We start from the raw sequence: 19,859 nt of genomic DNA, 5'->3' as shown, positions 1-19,859 counted from the left end.
TTAAAACATTTTTAAAACATTTTGCTGAGTTGGGGCCGTATCATAGGTCCGACGCCTCAAAAGTCCAACATTTCGGACCGTACGAGGCGTCGGACTTATGAGGCTTAAAATATATTAATTCCGCCTCATATAGGTCCGACGCCTCATAAGTCCGACGCTTCATAAGTCCAACGTCGGAAAAGGCGTTTAATTTGTCGGACTTACGAGGCGTCGGAGCTATGAGGCGTCGGACTTATGAGGCGTCGGACCTATGAGGCGTCGGAGTTATGGGTCTTTATTTGGTTAGGGTATGCGATTTTGTCGGACTTATGAGGCGTCGGACCTATGAGGCGTCGGATTTATGAGCAGACCCCACTGTGATGTCATGTGAAGAAGACATCACTGTTCACTTCAGGGGTTTTCTGTTCAAACTGTGAGCCCAAAAAAATGCTTAGTGAAATATTTGTGAGAAAAGTTTGCTCATTGGCACACTGTCATGTACTGACACAACAACGAATCGCCAAAGAAAAGAAAAGTAACGACAGCGAATTATCCAAATTCTGGGGAGTTTTGGTGCTGAAATATAGCTGTAACATTGAGGTTTCTGCCGGAAATGACATCACACTTTTGCGCATGAATATGGAAAGTGGCATAAAACAAAAAAAGGCACCAAAATACCCTTGAAAATGGCAAAACGAAAATTGAAAATAGGGTTAAATGCGACGTGTATTTCGAAGGATTGCATTAAAAAAATACATTGCATGGGCCCTATAAGCTAGAATAGAAGCTAATAAATTAGCTTACATTTGCCATATATGCTAAAAGGCCGATTACCGTGGATTGATGCCGTATGTGCTTCACGTCCTAATGGAATTGCCGAGTCCAAGTATAGTGTTCGCTGATCCAATTCCGCAGCGACCAACTGAAAGTCAAGCACAGAAAAAAAAGTAGGTCAGAACTCTCAGGAAAGGGTGAAATCAAAAGTGCCCTATGCACTTGTACCAGCTCGCAAGCCTGAAGAAACCTGTAGAGAGAAGACGATGAGAAGAAATTACAGTTTAAGAGGTGATGGGACGAAAAACCACAGACGAATATTCTGGGGAAAACCCACGGAATCAGGTAGGGGCTGAAAACCCATTCCACATGTGGACCAGGGCAGGAATCGAACCCGGGCCACACCGGTGGAAGGCGAGGAAAGTAACCACTGCGCCGGCCTACATGATGCATACATGCATTATAATTTTACAAATCCAATTCTACTATTCATTGAGACCGTATTTGAGTAGAGGGGCCGTGTTGCTTGAAAAACAACTTGTAAACTTCATAACATGTATTTTTAAATCAGCCACAAATGATTCTTTAAGATAGGCAGAGAAATTACTCAAAAAATTCAGTGCCCAGTGTCGTTCTGTTTTCTGTAAATGAATTTGAATTTCTCATTGGCACTTGTTTCAAAGTTCTCTCAATTTCGTGTGAATACTATAATTTGTTCCCCCAAAACACCGTATTTGTTTTCTGTAAATGAAATTTGTTTTGTACAGTATTGAATACTTTAAGTGGTTGCCCGCTAACTTTTCCTTAAATAATGGTCACAACAATTACTTGTTACCAATCGTATATAACAATGTATTAGTCCGATTGGAGTTGTAAAGTCAAGTCATTACAAGTCAATGACAAATCATTCGCCGGTCAGAAGCTAATAAAAAGATCGTTGACAAGGCATTCCTTGTCATTCTTCATACCTTGTTACTTATTGTGGCCATGTGATGGACTTGTGATTTGACTTGTAAGGGACTGATGATTTGCATGTACTTGTTGAATGACTTGTGATTGACTTGTGATAGACGTGATGACTTGTGATTTGAATTGTGATTGACTTGTGACTGTCTTGTGATTTGACTTGTGATTGACTTGTGATTTAACTTGTGATTGACTTGTGATTGACTTGTGATTTGAATTGTGATTGACTTGTGACTGTCTTGTAATTTGACATGTGATTGACTTGTGATTTAATTTGTGATTGACTTGTGATTGACTTGTGATTGTCTTGTAATTTGACTTGTGATGGACTTGTGATGGATTTCTGATTGACTTTTGATTTGAATTGTGATGGACTTGTGGTTGACATTTGATTGACTTGTGATGGACTTATGACTTGACTTTGTTTATCATGTACGTGTAGGCCCCTCAACAAATATCATGTACATGTGCATGTACTCACATTTGGTAGGTTTGGGTCTGTCAATCTGCCAGTAGTTGAACCCCTCCCTTGCCTTGTCATTAAAGCTTGTCCTAAGCGACCGGGCACTGCCTGGCACCTGCCGCTTTCTGTCATAGTTCCCCGGTAAGGTTCCGTTCAGCCCCGACACCACGACCTGGGTGAAGGTCGGGTCCCCGACCCGCTTGAGCGTGCCGTTGCTCGTGTACTCAAAGGTGGCAACCTGCTCGGTCTTCGGTGCCCGTTGCGCAAGGAGACCTGTCAAAAATACCCATAAAATTTGAAGAAAAAAGGCTATATTGAGCAGCCATATTGTGAGCTTTTCGGACTCTGTGTTTGTCACGATAACTACTGGCAGTCTCCATTTTGCAATTTAAGCAAACAACATGGCGCAGCAAGATCTCGTACCCATGGCAACGAGGTTGAGCCGTAATCTAAGAAACAAAGAGAAATACGTACACATTTTAAAAGAACAAGTTTGGTGCCACCAAGCGTTTTGAAGCTTTTAAGGTGGCCCTGTAAGGACACGGCATGTCTTAATATTGACATCTGCTTGGCACATATAAGCCTGTATATTTGATTTATGGTGTACATTCTTTTGCTACACTCTTCTCATTGACACTTACCTCCGTGACTGATAACTTTCCCGGAGGGCATGGCAACCTGAAAAGTAGTGCACTGAAAAGAAAAAGGCATGTAGAAAATTCCATGAAAATATAATGAGAAAAAATGCCGGTGTAGCGTGAATATCCGACTCCATGAAATGTGGACTCATTGGTAGTATTGCACATGCGTGAGTACGATAATATGCTATTTTTAGGATCATTATGGGAGAGTGACCTGTCACGTGCGAGGGATTAACCAATAATTGGGAAAAAGGGGTCCGATTTTCATAGGAGTCGGATTTTCATATGACACCGTCACTGAATGCCATGTCAATTTTCACCAATGCATGCAGTTATTATCCGGTGCGTTAGTGTGACGTCACCTCCGGCACTTTCTGCACGATTTGAACCGGAAGTTAACGCAGGCGAGCGTTTGCAGCCAATGGGCGCTAGTAATCAGTGGTGTGCGCGCGTGTATGACGTTTTTACTAACGAACCGGATATAACTGACATACAGATCCTTGTCATTTGATTGGTGGAACTCACATCTGGTGGATTGGTGGATTGGTGGATTGGTGGAACTCACGTGACATTCGTTATTGCTCCCATGCACACCGGGGCTCAGAAAGTCCCATTCGCCCATGGTGAATGGGAAATACTATAGACCGCTTGCAGACGCGTTCGATAATAGACGCGCGAAGGCGCGTGACGCCATGTTGTGGAACAAGCGTATATCTATACATGCACATTTTGTCCCACAACATGGCGTTTGCACCTTCGCGCGTTTATCGATCGCGTCTGCAAGCGGTCTATTCAACAGTTAGGATCGATGCTTGTTCCATGACGCGGTATTTAATTGTGTGCAAATCGTGCTGGTGTGCGCGTTCAGCGTCGCGCGTAGCGCGTATTGTTCCAAAGCCAGCTTTACAGAGTTGGGTTCAAACATTTCGCGAAAGGGTGGTCTGGAAGAGAGAAACACATTTTCCACCAATTTTGTATTCAAAATAAAAGAACAAGTATGTCAAAATGATATAAGATTTGAGGCTTTGCATGGTGGGGTATCGGTATCGTTTCGGTTTTTGCGGTAACACCATGTGGTAATAACTACTGCTTAGAAGATATTAGTTCTGAGAAGAACTTGTCCTGCTTATTATCAACTTGCTAAGTAGTTTTTGTTCTGTTTAGAACAGTCCTGCTGTAAGTTCTAAAAGAACTTGTCTTTGGTCTCAACGTTTCGACTAGCCTGCTCTAGTCATCGTCAGGAGACTGAAGATAGTTGGAGATGTCAAAATGACAAGGATTTATATGTCAGTTATATAAAACAAAATATTGAGTGGCTTTAAATTGTGAAAGTGGAGGACTATTATCGCTCGGTAAAATCTGGACTTTTCCAGGTTACTCGGCTTCGCATCGTGAAATGGAGGAAGTCCAGGTTTACCTTGCGATAAATGTTCCTCCCATTCCACTAGTCATTCAATAATTGTATACTATTCAACTGTTAAGATGGCGCGGTATTTGTGTGCAAATGTAAGCTGGTGTGCACGTTGAGCGTATTGTTCCCAAGAGCCAGTAGCTGCAGAGTTGGGTTCAAACATTTTGTGAAGGGGGTGGTTTGGAAGAGAGAAATGCATTTCCTATCAATAATTTTTGTAATGAAATAGAAGTTCAGTTTTAACTGTAAATAAAATGACAAGGGTCAGTTATGTAAAACAAATATCGAGTGGCTTAAAATTGTGAAAAGGAAGGAATATTATCGCTCGGTAAAATCTGGACTTTTCCATTTCACTCGGCTTCCCCTCGTTCAATAGAAAAGTCCAGATTTTACCATGCGACAATAATACTCCTTTTCTCTGAGCCACTCAATATTTGTATACCATTGCCCCCTAGCCGTGAGTACATTTTACCTGCTGTATCAATTCCGATGTCAAATAACGTCAATTTTCGATGAGCAAATGATTATGAGAGGTTGAAATATTGAAGTCGTACCCAACATCTATGATGCGCTGTAGGCTCAAGGCCTATTTGATAAATATTGTTTAGCCGATAACCTTGGTACAACACTTCCCGTGCGCACGACACACGCACCTAGACAGAATTATGATTGACCTGCATGCCAACAAAGCTTCGCGAGGTCTGCGTGTCCTTAGAACTACAATGTAGTGTGAAAGAGATCAGTGGTCATCACCGTACCTTGAATTGGGCTGTACTAGCGAATTCCGAAAAAGCTTAGGGACCGCCCAAAGTCCAGCCGATGAAAAAGGAATAGGCCATATTTTTTTTGAGCGAATGAGTTGCGACGAATACGTCATGTTGGGTGGAACAAAATGGACGTGAATCCCAGGTTTACTAACGTAAGTTTACGCGTTGTTATTATTAAAAAAAAAAACAAGCTATATAATTCCTGTTTTAGACCGAAGTCTGATAATTTCCATCATTAGATGATTATGTCTACTGTAACCAGACAATTGCTCGCTCATATCGCTCAAATGTCCAACTTCAACTACCAGATTTCTAGTCTGAGTATCATACATTCACATGTGTAGAGCCACACACTGAACATCTAATATATCCTAGCATGCAACTTGTATGCAACCCCGCGCAAGTTGTGACGTCATTTCGATCAGAAATGTGGACTAAGGTGTTGATAGGTCAATTTGGCTATGCCATGTTTTGGTAATTCAACGGGGCACCAAAGACCCCATATAAAAGGCGCCCGCTGAATGGTCAGAATCTGGAGATCAAGACACAGTCTTGTTTTGCATAATCAATCGCCGAATCTGCTCGCATTATCATAGACCCTTGCTGTGCAAGGGGATAATTCATAGCCTACCAGACTTCTTTGATGAGGCAGGCGAGTTTGTTTTTCTGTGGAGGAGCAATCGGGCCTTGATCTCTTAAACAAACATCATACTGCTGGAGAAGCCTATACAAATCCATCTGTGTGCCAAGCTGTGGGTAAAGCCATACATCGTCCTCGCAAACAGAGATTACCATTCTAGCCGCTTTGTAAAGCTGCACTTTCCGAGCATACCAGAAATGTTTTGATCTCTCCATGGCCGTACATAAATACTCAGGGAATTGATTTCAACTCAGTTCTCATTCTTGACAAGCATCGAATGATCACTAACTTTAGTACAAAAAAAGAACCTGAAGCAATATGAACGCGAGACCAAAGAGTTCGGAGCGTATTAGATTCATTGGCTTTTGCTGATTGTCTCATTATTCGTTAGTGGGAGACTTCCATGAAATACAATATTTCAGCAGAGCAGGCCGGACATACGAAGTTCCACAAAATACCATCAATTATGGAGAAATGCTGATTACGTGGTTGAGTTTAAGTCCTGCCCGTTACAATTCTGTGAGCCCCATAATCCGATAACAAGAATTGTCTGTTCTGAGCAGAAGTGTTTCAGGATCAAAGTCTTCTCATTCTTTTTTGTCTGGCAAACACAACGCGCATTTAATAAAAGATAACTGTATTATCACACAACAAACAGAGAGATACCCCGTGTGTCTACTACTAGTTTGACGCTAACAATATTAACAACACCTACCTTCGCATGCATCTTGGTCCAGTGGTCTGTGTAGCCCTGGGGGAGTTTGACGGGGTCATGTCGGGACCAAAAAGTCATCCTGTTCAGGACGACAGTTAAAATAGGGGAATGAATGTGCAGATATTATGTTCATAGATGTATTTTTGTCACTAAAGTGTCCAAACAAGGATGGGGCGCGCCAGCGAAAAAAAACTTGACTGGTAAAAATATCACAATTATGTGGATTTATATTACACATTGGAGGTAAACCTACACACTAAAGTTGCGCCATTTTTGACAATGGTTGGATGGAAATCACTAGAAAACGACAGAAAATTTTGTACCTATCTTGAATGTTATCACACTTCTATTGTTTTGACTACCGTTTACAAAAAAACAATTTTAAGGTTAAGATTAACTTGGGTTAGTTATTGATGAGATTTTGGCACGATGAATATAAGGTTAATTAAGGGTTCTTGTGATTTTTTTTATTCAAAAATGTTATTAAATGGGTGAAATAGTACATCAGAAAATAACATCTTTGACCATGAAAGAGAAGACCATGAGACATGCTCATCGCAAAAGAGATTTTGCATACCTGACTTGCTCCGAATGGATGATGAGTTTTATACAAGGAAAATATGCATATAGGCATGAAATTGGTCTTTGAAAAAACACTCAGGCTCCTTTTACGCAAAAGGTATGGAAGCACAGAGGGGAAAAGTGAAAAAAGAATCAGTTTTTACACAGTTATTAACGAAAGTTTAACCTGAAAGTTGCTGTCAACAAATCAAAAGTGATACGAGGGCCGTTTATTACAGAGACGCACTGTTCATCTTCTGTTGGATTCATAAGATCGAAAGTATGGAATCCCGAAGTTGAGACATGAGAAAATGGCAAGAATTCTAAATAAACTGAAACTAAAGAGACAAAGATGGGCGAACTTACGAAGATTTCCTTGGTGAGTAGGGTCGAAGTGCGTCAATGTTCGCCATCTTGACGGCGCTAGAAATGCAAGAAGTACACGGGGTGTTGTGGTGGTCCCTTTGTGTGAAGCGTGATCGATCTACACGCGGCGGATCTCTGTTTCGTTGCACAGACCACCATGCGTCGGGTATTGTGTGGGGGTGAAGCGCCGGTGACGCTTGTTGCTAACGTTACGGTAAACGAACTTCCCGTGTGTTACCAGAGGTCGCTACAACTTGCAGGGGTGGGAGGGGAATTAATTAACGATCTGTTTGCGAGACTCGGGGCTTATGCGACCCATTCCTGTTGCGACCTTCACTTCACTAGCTGCACTTCTTTGTCCGAGAAGTGGGCCCGCTATAGCCTTGGAGAGAAAACGTAGAGCAATTTCAGCAGGAATCGAGGGGAAATCTAAAATGAATAGTTAGCACTTTATAATTTGAGTTGGAAGTTGAAACTGTTTCGTTAATTGCCGGGGAGGGAACACAAATTTACAGTTGGCCCTTCTCTAACTCAAGTCTCCCGTCACGATTTTCCCTCAATGTACATGTACCGGTATATCATCAAGCTATGATAATAATACATTTTAATATCCTATTTTTAGGCAAGAAAACTTAGAAAAACGTGTGAAACTATAAAATTGTAAGCCTAGCTTAAAGTAAATTTAATACATTTAATCCTACTACAAAAAAAATGGTGAAGCATAGTTTTCCAACTTTGGTTTTCTTGATAAAACCTCTCGTCATGGCTACAACTTTATCAACCCATTAATTGGTAATATGTAGGCCTATCGTTATACTTAAGGAAAAAGAAAGACCCTAATATTTTCAATACTTCTTTGAAGAACGGTGTTGAACTGGGGCGGCAGGGGTTGCAACTGCCCCCACCCCCCGTTCAGCCACTGACTAATGTTATGAAACTATAAAGTTCCTCATTTGCCTCAAATTGTCTTAGAATGCAGCAGGAGAAAGCATCAGGTTTGGGGGGGGGGGGGAGGTAATTGGAGGTGGGAGGTAATTGGAGGTTGGGTGGCATGCCCGGACGTACCTTCACACAACCGCCCCTCATAGCAACCCCCATTTTCTTGAAAGCTAGAACCGTCCCTAGAAGCGTCTACATTGTACTCTCCCCTTCTGCGGAAAAATATCCCTTCAAATACGTGATGTACATGTATTCATTGGCGTATCCAGCAGAGGGGGGGGGGGGGGGGGGAACTTTGCCCCCCTGGCGGATGTTTTGACCATTTTTTTGCCAGCAATGATTTAAATAAATGTTTATAGAGTTCCTCGGACATAAATCCCACCAAAGAAAACCCGCTCAACAACCATTACCATGCGCCATGAAAATGTCCATTATTATGTTGTACGCATACTATAGTCAGTTTTGAAGAGCGCCCCCATTTGGAAGATGGGTACCAGCCCTCCCCCCCCCCCCGCCGCTTTTTGATTTTACGGAGGCCAAGTGGCCGGAGAAATAAAACATGTCTACATTTCGGCGAGGATGTGCGGTTGCCCTCCCCCTCCCCGACATCAAATGCTGGATACGCTGCAGCATGTATTTTGCTCCCTCGATGTCTCCGCTGATCTTTTGTAGAAATTTAACGGAAGTGTTCACAAAATGACATGCAATCAATACTAGGTTTACAATGCATCTAAACGTGGGCAATGCATGACGAAAACTGTTTACAAGGTTGAAATCTGGTCACCGGCCACCGTCACAAACGACCCCGTGAATAGCATCAACACCTGGAGGAACCGCACAGTGCACCGGTGGTGTCATATAGTGCGTCATCACAAAGGTCCTTCGAAAAACCAACCCAAGGTACAGGGGGCTAATGGCAGATTGTCTTTGTGAAAAAAAGTTAAAACAAACTGAAGCCAATCATTTTAAATCATCTTTTAACATCGTCAAGTTAATTATCGCCATTTATTTGGTAGTTTATTTTCAGGGTTGTATTGCAATCAATTCACCATATCAACAAAATATTGAACAATTTTAACTACACTCAACCCAAAAAGGAATTTTTTTTTTGTCTAACTCAAAAACTACTGAGCACCTGTCGCTCTAATAACGACTAATCAGTACAGAAATTCCTTAGCAATCCAGCCATATCCTTTATTGGGCCCAAAACAGTGATAATGTGTACGAATTTATGCAATTTATGACCAATGATACCAAAAACAGTTGCACTTTTGTATACGTGCAAGTTGTGGTTCACACTCACTTTGCACGTATACAAAAGTGCAACTGTTTCGGGACTATTTGTCATGAATTGCATAATTGTGTACACGTTATCACTGTTTTGGGCCAAACAAAGAGTATGGCTGGATTGCTAAGGAATTGCTGTACTGATCAGTAGTAATTTGAGCAAGATGTGCCCAGTAGTTTTTGAGTTAGACAAAAAAAGTATTAAGGGAAACTTTCTTTTTTGGTTGCATGTATGAGGGAGTTGCTATAGACCTTTATCATGCTGCCACCATTTCAGTCATGTTCCCTGCATCCAATAACAGTACTGAATGATAATGTTTTGTTTGTTTTGTTTGCAAAAAGGAACCAGACTATTTTTCCTTCCAGCCTCGCTTTGGTTACGTTGATTTGAATGGGAAAAAACAAGAATGATGGCCCAGCATGATAATGGTCTATTGAACTTAAGTCGAAGATTTGGGTCACTATTCCTGACACTTTTCAAACATGAGCATTTTAGAAGCAATGAAGAAAAAGTTTTTTTCCACTTCGGCGGGATTTGAACCCACGACTGTTGCATTACGATAGTGGAACAGTAGATCTTGAACACTTAGTAAGGACATTCAATCCTCAGTGAACAAATACATGAAAAGCAATAATTATAAGAAAAACAAAGCAATGAGAAGTGTTGGAAACGAAGGCTTATTTATTTAACGGAAAAAAAGTGACGGAGTAATTAAAGCGTATTTAAAAAAAAACCTACTCACAAGGTCAGTAGTGTTCCACGCCGCAGTTACTTAATTAAGTTGCCTCATCTCACCCCATTATACACTGGATTATCATTTATGATATTAGAGATAAAAGGTGTTTTGCATTTTGTCCGTGAAAGATTGTCCAAATCTATGTGGCGTTAGATCGAAAATCCAGACGTTGTCGAACTAGATATTGAAAAGTGCATGTCCTTGTTTTGTTTCCATAAGGCCTAGGCTGTGTTTCATGATTATTTTTTGACAAATGACTAGGTTTCGATGATTCAAAAAGTGTAAACCGCAAATTAATATCCAATGCCAAATAGCAGATTTTTGTTTTGGTTGGCAACGTAAGTGTCAGAGGAAATCCGGGTGCAGTTATGTGGCGCGTCCGTTGTGGTGCGGCTGGACTTGACCGCACCACGACCGTGCGCGCGTGGGGAAGTAATTTCCCAGTAATGCAGTTTTGGGATGAGTATAGAACCAACCAATGACCTTCGACCTAAAGGTATATAAAGACTGCACTGGCTCGTCCAGCATTCAAACCAATCGGAGGTATTGTTGACTGTGTTGTTTACTGTTGTCTTCTGCACCACTACACTTCGTAGGTAAGTAGTGTTTATTTTCATGAACTTTTATTCTATTAAGTTTGCAAATTTTTGCAACAATATGTTACGTTCGTTGTTTAACTGGTAATCCCGACATAGTTTACTCTTCCTTTTATTTCTTTAAACTCAGTTTTCAATTATTGCATTTTAGTACATATAGGCTTTCCAGGCCAATTTCCTAAAATGTTCATTCACTTCTGAAAATCGGTCATTCATTTTCCTCTGAATTTGAGAATCGCTCTGAACACGCGTTTTATTTTCGCCATCAGAACATTTAAGTCCATTTCAGTTCAATCAATTAGGCCTAAGTGATTGAGCAGCACCTTTCATTTATGTTTATTCAGATTCGTTTACAATACTTCTTTTTCGCTTTTAGAGGGCTATTTCAAACATTGACCATTCTATTTCACTTTTACGTTGATGTTCTGTGATGTAATCTGCTATTTTGAATGAGGAAAACGTGCCTTTGATTGCACATCCACGATTTTTTCCCCAGAACTCTGTGCGAAATATGGTATGCTTGCGTAAATGAATGCACAGGTAGCATAATTGGCCGTCTGTTTCTCAAAACCGAATGCACGGACAATGAAAACGATTGAACTTTCGTTGAATTGATTTGGGATTAAAGACGTGCATTCAAATTCAAAGGAAAACGAATGACCGATTTTCAGAAGTGAATGAACATTTCAGGAAATTGGCCGGGAAAACATATAGGCCGTTTTTGTATATGGCAAAAAGTCACAAGCAAGTAAAACAACCAGCTAATTACGAATTCATTTCTGATTCTCGACAATACAATTACGAGGGCAGATTTTAAGAAACCCCAATTCCTTGTTTGGTTGACCTCATAATAAATCAAACTGTATGAAAAGAAACTCTGGAATATTTTGGAAGTTGCAGTTAGAAAGGGAAGCAGAAATGGCCCGTTATTTTACCGGATTGTTTTAATAGTTTGTTTTCCCTTTTGGCCTCATCTGAATACACGATATTCTTTGAAGAGTGAAGAGTTTGAACTTTTTCTTGATTGTTGGTACATGCTTTAATTTCGACACTTCTCAAATAGCTATTTCTTATTATTTGGAGTCGATTATAAATTGTTGTAAACATTCTTCTGATACAGATCAAATAAAAATGAGAGCAGTCGCAATCATCGCTGTAATCCTCATGGTGGCGCTTGTCACGATGAATGAGGCTAAGCCGTTTGGCCGACGCGGGCATGGACACAAAAAAGGTACATAAAATGTATACGCAAGTTTTTGAATTATCATATTATGTTCTGTTCTTAGACGGCTCAATGCATTACTGTATATAGGGAAAAGCTCTAACAAACGCTGTACCATCTACATCGACTTTATTAAATAATATTGTGAACCCAAGACCCCAAGTGGGGTGGGGGGGGGGGGGGCTGACTACACTTACTGAACATATCTGGGAGTTAAACAGTATGTTTGACAGCATGTTATGTTAATCCGGACACATTTTCTGCTACGAACACATTTGCGCAGTTTAAGTAGAAACGAAAATAACGACGTTGGTGTGTGATTCAAATGGAAGTATGGGAGGGGGGGGGGGTGTTCTATCGTCAACGGTCCCCCACCTTTCCCCCACCTTTCCCCCACCCCTTGGTTTTCATATTCCTCGTTTATATCAAAAATATCTATACCATTATTGGGAAATGGTTACTTGTAAAACATAGTAAGATACTTTAACGGCATTTTGGTTTTATCTCGAGGGGGCACTTTAATGCTCGAGGGGGCACATTAATGGCCGCAAAAGGGGCACTTGGGAAAATCTGGGGGGGGGAAACGCCCCCAGCCCCCCCCCCCCCGGTTCCGCCGCCCCTGGTAGCAGAGTAGTAATCATAAGCGTAAATTTATGTTGTAAGCAAAGCCATCAACTTGCTTTGGGTGGAATCAATCTGAACTCTTGTTTGTCAAAAACCAAACAGGTCACCGTGATCAAGACTCGGAGAGACCCGAGTGCCATTCCCGATGTCCCCGCCCTACACGCCGCAGCCGCGTCTGTGCCTCCGACGGACTCCGCAACCGCACCTACCCCTCCGCGTGCCTTGTAGACAAGATAGCATGCAAGAAAAATATAAACATCACCATCGTCGCTGAGGGCGCCTGCCCCAGACCGCGCTCTGTCAACGGGTTTGGCATGGGAGGCAACAAGGAAAGTGAGAGCAAAGAGGATAGTAACAGCCTTGAGAGCAACGAAGAGGAGGATACTGTCACGACAACTACTTCCGGTAAGTTCAAAGGTCAAATAAAAAACCCTAAAAAATATCTTTTGAGTGAAGTTTGCTGATACCCACCGCACCGCCCCATCAAAAGACGTTGATGATCGTTGGTCCCTTTTACTAAGTATGCTTTTTTTTGTAGGTATTGACCAACCATGCATTCTGCTCGCACGCCGAATGCATTGGGATACACAAATTCCGTACAGTGAGAAATAATATACTACCACCGCCTCGTGATGGGTTTGTCGGGACGAGCAAAAATAATAAGACCAGTTATCAATCCCTAAATTGTATTCCAGACATCGAAAGAGGGGGGTGTGAACCGATTCTAAAGTTTTATCTTAGGACTTCATCTACGTTTTGGTTAACTCTTTCTGCCGAAAAGAAATGGCCTGAAATTAAGAAATTCGTCATGTTCCACCATATATAGACCAATTCCGGTACTTTATTCCCACACAGCTCCAGCCACTTCGCCGTCATCTGAACCATCAACGAGTGTTGACACGATGACTAGCGTATCAACTTCCGACACCAGCGCGCCCAGCGGACCAACCGTCCCACCAACGCCGCCAACGCCACAAACGCCACCAGCCCTTGTCACATCGTCCTCGGGTCCAGCTACCGTCGACCCGACTACCGCGGCATCATCACCGGCCCCCGGAGTCACTGGCCCTGGAACCACGTGCGTTACCTCTTGTCCCGTAGCGTCTTCCCCGGTCTGCGGCACCGATGGGGCCACGTACGGCTCGGCCTGCGTTCTAGAGGCGTATGCCTGCGCCAATAAAATAGATGGCCTAACTGTAGCATATGAGGGGGCATGTGTCCCTTAATATAAGTGCAGAAAACAGTAGCGTGGCGATAAATTTCGAATATTATTTCAAATAATTTTTCACAATAGGTGGCTCTGTTCAGAATAGGTGTCTTTTGGTGGTATTTTTAGTCGTCCCCTTTTGTCCATTTAATTACATTAAATCCACATTTGACAAATCACATCCAACAATGACCGTTGCTACTTGCTACTACGTCACTGCTGTAAAACAACATAATCATTGTCCGGCAAAGATAATATTTCAGGCCAGTTTAATGAATCTTAATTACTTTATGCTTATAGAATTTAGGCCCTTTCCAAGCTATTATTGAGGGGTGGTTCGATCCTTCATTAAAATGATATATAAAAGAGAGAATATCCAGGCCGCCTTAACGATCTGTACTCTGGAATTTATTAATGGAAGGTTCCGACTAAGGCGCGTATTATTAACAAGCACGCATGCGTGTGTCACAAAAGTATGAATATTTATTAAACCTGAACATTATGTAACAGTCAAAACATTCATTGATGTATAAATCTTACTTACGATGCAATCATTTTAAGTTATGTGTAGTTACAGTGCAATTTATTCTGTTTTCTTGAGGGTTATAATTTGTTCATTTTGACAACTTTATAAATTCATTGAGATTAATACAAATATTAATGATCCTTTGAAATATTACAGTTTTTAGTTCGATTATTGAAATTGAAGACGGGTTTATTTCATTTGTACTTAACCAACAATTGATGTAATTAAAAATGAAAGGAAATTAGAGTTGTTGTTTAGTGTATCATTGTTATGAAGGGAGTTTAATATCTTAAGACCCTTGTCTCAAAGTGGGTATTCTTTGGGTACTCTGTCTTGTACGAAAACATATACATGGGCGTCGCCAAGACGGGGCAAGGGTAGGCGCTTGCCCTCCCCCAGAAAAGCCCCCTCCCCCAAACAAAACAAAAAGGAAGGGAAAAAAGAAAGAAAAGAAGAGAGGAAAAGGGGTGTGAAGTCTTAGATGCTATTAGTTTAATACATTTAACAAAATGGGCGTCTGCAGGGGTGTCAATGGGGGTGGGGTGGGCAAAATGACCCCGCCTACCCTCGAAAAAATGATAAATTGCGAATATGCTAGAAAAAGTACAAGGATTTTTGGGTAAAATGTGCTAGTTGCCCCCCCCCCCCACTAGAAACAATTCTGGCGACGCCCACAAACATATATATATAACATTGAAATATAAAATGCGCAATGTCGGCTACAGGTGGGTTTTTTTTCTCCATTTCTTCCTTTTTGGCAGTTAGATGCTAATCCAGCATCATTTAATGGTTTCCTAAAGACAGTCGCCTATAAGAAAATCTGTGTGATTATTCGTTTGAACAAGAAATATAGCTAAAGCAATTGCACGATCCTTGAATACGACAAGTAACATCCTAATGATCCATGATCAGTGATGTTGCTTTCTCTAAGAGTCTACAATTCATGCATATTCAGGGTGAGTAAAAAAAACACGAAACCCAAATGTCGGGACTATTGATTTAGTGAAGTTCTACATACATCACTTTCAAAATGTAGGATATGAAAGCCCAATTCATAAGCTTTCTTTTAGTACAAGAATCATTCGAATCACTCATGTACTTTTTAAGTTACGGAATTTTAAACACAACCGCCGTTTTAAGGGTCTGTCCACGGATCACAAAAAAAGTTCAGTGTTCTTTCAGCTAAACGAAAACAAATCACATTGGGATGTGTGTGAATTGTTTTCGCTTTGATGAAAGAACGCATGCCTTTTTTGTGATCCGTGGACAAAACAGTGGTTGTGTTTAAAACTCCGTAACTTAAAAACATACATGAGTAATTTGAATGATTCTTAAACTAAAGGAAAGCTTGTGAATTGGGCTTTTATATCCTAGATTATAAAAGTGCTACATGCAAAACTTCACTAAAAAATGGTCCCGACATTTTTTTTTTAATCACCCTGTATACAGAGTCGGGCACACGTTAAACTGCTTTTTCATCAACATTAATGAATCTATTCACAGAACCACCACTGGAACAATGACCAAATTAATAATTTCTTGTGACTTTACACAAATATATGCCGGGAATCGGCGCAGGTAAACCTATCAGGCAAATACTACATCATTGTATCAAAATCATTCATTCTTTACCAAACATTTAAAGATGTAATATTGTCAGAATTATTTTCCGACATGCATTTGTACATCTTTCCCAAGCTGGATCATCATATACTATAAATGATATCTTAAGTAGAAAGAGTTGAAATAACATGTCCCATTTCTTTTTTTCAAGTTTGAATGAATGCCATGATATTGATGGCAAGTGCAATGTAAGTTACAAATATATACAACCATACAAATACATACAATGCCACTATATTCTTGTCAAAATACAATTTTATCAAATATCGACAAAAATCAATTATCAACAAATATCGACAGTTATTTGAAATATCGACAGTTATTTAATTGATTTGAAAAATCAATTATCAACAAATATCGACAGTTATTTTATTAATATGTTAATTTTCAGTCTTTCGATAAAAAGAACTGGGGCGAAGACGTATTTCCGATGACGCGTTTATCGTATGGGCGAAGTTGGTGTTGCCATGGCGGCGAGTCGATGATTCAACAATTCGAAGTTAAGTATTAACAGTTTTTTTTCAGACACAGAACACGTTTGCTGTTACAATGTACATTGCTATCGCGTGCAGGCTCAGATAATTAACAACCAACAGATAAACCTCCGAAAATATTGCTGGTCAAAATTGATTGCACGGCTTAAAAGGCCTAATTGAAGTCGATGTGTTGAAAACATCGTGAGTAGAATAAAGCCATAGGGTTGATCACTTTTTTTGTCAGTGCATACAACACACACGGGACATAATTACATCAAAACACTCGAATGTCATGGTAAATATCGAGAGGAAATTGTACACTCGCTAGTTTCTAAATGGATAAATGATGTTCGAGCGGTCGTACGATTGCGGTCGGTACAAAATAATTTAACAGTGAAACACAATGTGTTTACAGATTTTCATGCCTCTCTGAAAATATGACAGGTGTTCCAAGTGTTTTCGGACACATAGGGCAATATTGTGATGTAACAGTGTAGAAATTTGCTATAGGGGCCTATACATTTTAATTACGAAAATTACTTGCAACTCATCGGGACAATTTCAGCTTGTACTGACTGGCTGTCATGTACTTTAATCGTTAACGAGGATATCTTCGCTGCGTTTCCACCACACCTGCCCTTTACTATTCTTTCCCTCTAATAATTCATTAACTCTATACGTTTCCTGACAATACCCAGAATGTAACCATAGTTATTACTCCGTTTCAAACATAACTAGGATTGTCATCATAGTCGTCATGTTGTAAGGTGTACATTCCAGAATTATTATCGTAACGATCGGCGGTCGGTTCGTAACTCCCACTGTAACTTTCCTGCTCGCTGTAATCGCTCGGAGTGCGTCTACCGTACGATCCCTCGTCATCATTGGAGGGGCGGTAAGGGTCACCCCCTCGGTCGTTCTGGTCGTAGTCTGGCTTCCCATAGTCTCTGTACCGGTCGTCGTATTGTTTATCGTAGCTGTCTCGCCTATACCCATCTTCGTAGCTCCCATCGTCACGCGAGTACGGTTCCTGGTCGTACGCGCGATCGTCGTACGCGCGGTCGTCGTACGTGTGTTTGTGGTCCGCATCTGATGGCCAACTTTTGTCATTGTAGTCTCCGTACCGGTCGTCATATCGCCCGTCACGACTATGTTCGTCCTCGTATTTTCCGTCGTATCCTCGATTGTCGTAATTGTAACTTGCCACATCCGACGGCGGCCGGTCGCTGTCATCGTCGTAACGATGGTGATCTGGGTATCGATCCTCACCAGTCTCGGCATCGTGATGCGAGCCTTTCTCCGGGTATCCGGAATCGATGAAAACCCCGTCATCATAGTTGTACCCAGGACGATCGTAATCGGTATCGTATCGATATTTGTCGTGTGTCGTGGCTGGGTGTCGATCTTTGAGAGGGACGTTTTCGTACAGTGTGCGCGATGGAGCTGCTCTTTGTTTCTCCAGTGAGTCTCCGCGAACGGGGGAATTCAAGCGGCTTCCTCTTGGGACCACGTCTGGGTCGTTGTAACCCAAGACATCCTGGTCATGGGACAACTGCTCCTCGTTCACGGTAGCTCCATGCTGGCGAGTCACGGTAGTCTTCGATTCGTAGTTCTTAGATGACAGTCCGGTACTTGGAGGCTTGGCAGTTTGTTTTGCATTGTGGCTGGGATGGTCCACCGGCTTCGGCTTCTTCTCTGCCTTCTTCCTCCAGTAAAAAAGTATCACCATCCCGACGAGGAGAATAAGGAGCAACCCGCCAAACAGCGAGCCGATGATGATAGCTGTGTAATCCTCCGGTTGCTTGGTTGTTGTCGGAGTTGGAATGATAGCGGGTGCAGTCGGTACAGTGACAGGGTCAGTAGGAAGGTCAGCTGCATCTATGACCTGGAGGGTGACAGCTCTAGATCCTTCCATGCCCTCATTATCGATGACCATGCATGTCAGATTGACACCATTATCTACAAGTTCTACCTGTTTCAAGGTGAAGGTGAACTGCTCATCATTGATCTCGTAGCGATCTGTGGTGTTTTGTAGCTCCTCTGGGACAGTCCATGTAGTGGCGTTGACAGTCGACGTTTCCGTTGTAGCTGAACAAGTGAAAACGACCGTGCTTCCCACGATAATGTAGCCTTTCGTGTCCTCGTACGTGATCTCAACCGCGGGCGTGGACACGACGTTTATGCCCAGAACGCAGGTCCGGCTCAGGTAGTCCGGGCCCGTGAGCCCCGGGGTCATATTGCAGACAAACACCTCCCCCTCGTCCCCCAGGGACGGGGTGAACGTGTGCTTCCCGTATCGGTACACCCCTGCGTTCTCGTTCTCCGTACTGACCCCCGTGCCGTTCTTTTCCCAGGTCAGTTGGACCGGGGGCTGACCGATCTCCGACAGGCAGGACAAGACGGTTGGTGTTCCCAGTGTCACCCTCTCACCATCACCATCGCCCAAGCTCCCCATTGGTAATTGTGGACCATCCGAGGTGCAGTTTGGGTATGCCACTCCAGGGACGTAGTTTACCGTGAAACTTGCAGTGTTTGACGCCAACTGGACCGCGTTTACGTTGCATCCGCCAGGTGTTAATCTACGACAGACTATAAAGGTGAATTCCGCTGAATCAACCCGCGTTGGATTGCTCAGCTCGAGCCTGTATTCTATGGTCGTAGTGTCCGAGTTTATGGTCTCCGACACAGAGTACTTGTCCGAGTCCAAACCCAGGCTCGTGAAGGCATCCTCTCGCTTTATGAGTCCGTCTATGATGACGGCAGACTCCCTTCGAATGGCCATCACCTGGGTAACCTGGTTCAGGTTGCTCACTTCGACGTCCATATTGAGGTAGCTCGTCACCCCCTCGGTTCCTTTAGCATCAACCGGCTGTACTACTATCGCCTGGCCGTTAGCATCCCACGCGACGAGCACGGTACACAGTACAACAGTCATCCAATGTGCCATTTTGTGCTTGGCCCTATATGCGTCCTGACATTGCAATCTGCAAACAAGCAACTAATTCAAACACAACCTATTCCTGCCGTCCGTATTAGCGACTTCGACTGGAGGGTATAAACCGTGCGAATGAATACACATGAAGCACTGGCACGGTTTTTAAAGCCCCGTCGCCTATTGTGCAAACACACATGACTCATAACAACACTGCACGTTCAATCCGCTGGGATGGCCAGAATGAACTTCAGGTCCCAGTAAACAAATTCTCGCCATTTCCTACGAGACTTCGCCTTCAGCGTGACCAGGCACGCCAGAAACACCAACACGATTTGTAAAGCCCCAGCCGCTACCATTCAAACAGGATTCATTTATATGAAACTACACGATCGATCAATTTTGGA

At 42.2% G+C, this 19,859-nt stretch overlaps 3 protein-coding genes across 3 annotated transcripts; 1 reads left to right on the top strand and 2 right to left on the bottom strand.

The window, feature by feature from the left end:
- Positions 1 to 249: 249 nt before the first annotated feature.
- On the bottom strand, positions 250 to 7,459 carry LOC119737701. Its single transcript, XM_038212246.1, has 5 exons — positions 7,284 to 7,459; positions 6,357 to 6,435; positions 2,824 to 2,875; positions 2,201 to 2,455; positions 250 to 901 (listed from the first exon to the last, which is right to left on the bottom strand). Exons 1-5 carry the CDS (start codon positions 7,328 to 7,330, stop codon positions 837 to 839), a joined length of 498 nt encoding a protein of 165 aa, XP_038068174.1. The 5' UTR covers positions 7,331 to 7,459; the 3' UTR covers positions 250 to 836.
- Positions 7,460 to 10,748: 3,289 nt separating this feature from the next.
- Positions 10,749 to 14,667, top strand: LOC119736401 (extracellular protease inhibitor 10-like). The gene is made up of 4 exons (XM_038210421.1): positions 10,749 to 10,842; positions 11,963 to 12,073; positions 12,791 to 13,093; positions 13,544 to 14,667. The coding sequence occupies exons 2-4, from the start codon at positions 11,974 to 11,976 to the stop codon at positions 13,912 to 13,914; spliced, it is 774 nt and encodes a 257-aa protein (XP_038066349.1). The 5' UTR covers positions 10,749 to 10,842; positions 11,963 to 11,973; the 3' UTR covers positions 13,915 to 14,667.
- Positions 14,668 to 15,841: 1,174 nt separating this feature from the next.
- Positions 15,842 to 19,622, bottom strand: LOC119738253. The gene has a single exon (XM_038213056.1). It carries the CDS (start codon positions 19,465 to 19,467, stop codon positions 17,245 to 17,247), a length of 2,223 nt encoding a protein of 740 aa, XP_038068984.1. The 5' UTR covers positions 19,468 to 19,622; the 3' UTR covers positions 15,842 to 17,244.
- Between the last annotated feature and the right edge of the window lie 237 nt (positions 19,623 to 19,859).

The sequence above is a fragment of the Patiria miniata genome, unplaced genomic scaffold (genome assembly GCF_015706575.1).
Source record: "Patiria miniata isolate m_02_andy unplaced genomic scaffold, ASM1570657v1 HiC_scaffold_3, whole genome shotgun sequence".
Classification (NCBI taxonomy): Eukaryota; Metazoa; Echinodermata; class Asteroidea; order Valvatida; family Asterinidae; genus Patiria; species Patiria miniata.
This window is presented reverse-complemented; position numbering and strand designations above follow the sequence as displayed.

Bases quoted from the DNA above. Each gene is read 5' to 3' on its own strand.
- LOC119736401 (XM_038210421.1), top strand. From the start codon at position 11,974: ATGAGAGCAGTCGCAATCATCGCTGTAATCCTCATGGTGGCGCTTGTC. The intron at 12,074-12,790 runs GTACATAAAATG...AAAACCAAACAG, and splicing joins CGGGCATGGACACAAAAAAG to GTCACCGTGATCAAGACTCG. The intron at 13,094-13,543 runs GTAAGTTCAAAG...ATTCCCACACAG, and splicing joins TGTCACGACAACTACTTCCG to CTCCAGCCACTTCGCCGTCA.
- LOC119737701 (XM_038212246.1), bottom strand. From the start codon at position 7,330: ATGGCGAACATTGACGCACTTCGACCCTACTCACCAAGGAAATCTTC. The intron at 6,436-7,283 runs GTAAGTTCGCCC...CGTCCTGAACAG, and splicing joins TACTCACCAAGGAAATCTTC to GATGACTTTTTGGTCCCGAC. The intron at 2,456-2,823 runs GTAAGTGTCAAT...TATTTTTGACAG, and splicing joins GAAAGTTATCAGTCACGGAG to GTCTCCTTGCGCAACGGGCA.
- LOC119738253 (XM_038213056.1), bottom strand. From the start codon at position 19,467: ATGGCACATTGGATGACTGTTGTACTGTGTACCGTGCTCGTCGCGTGG.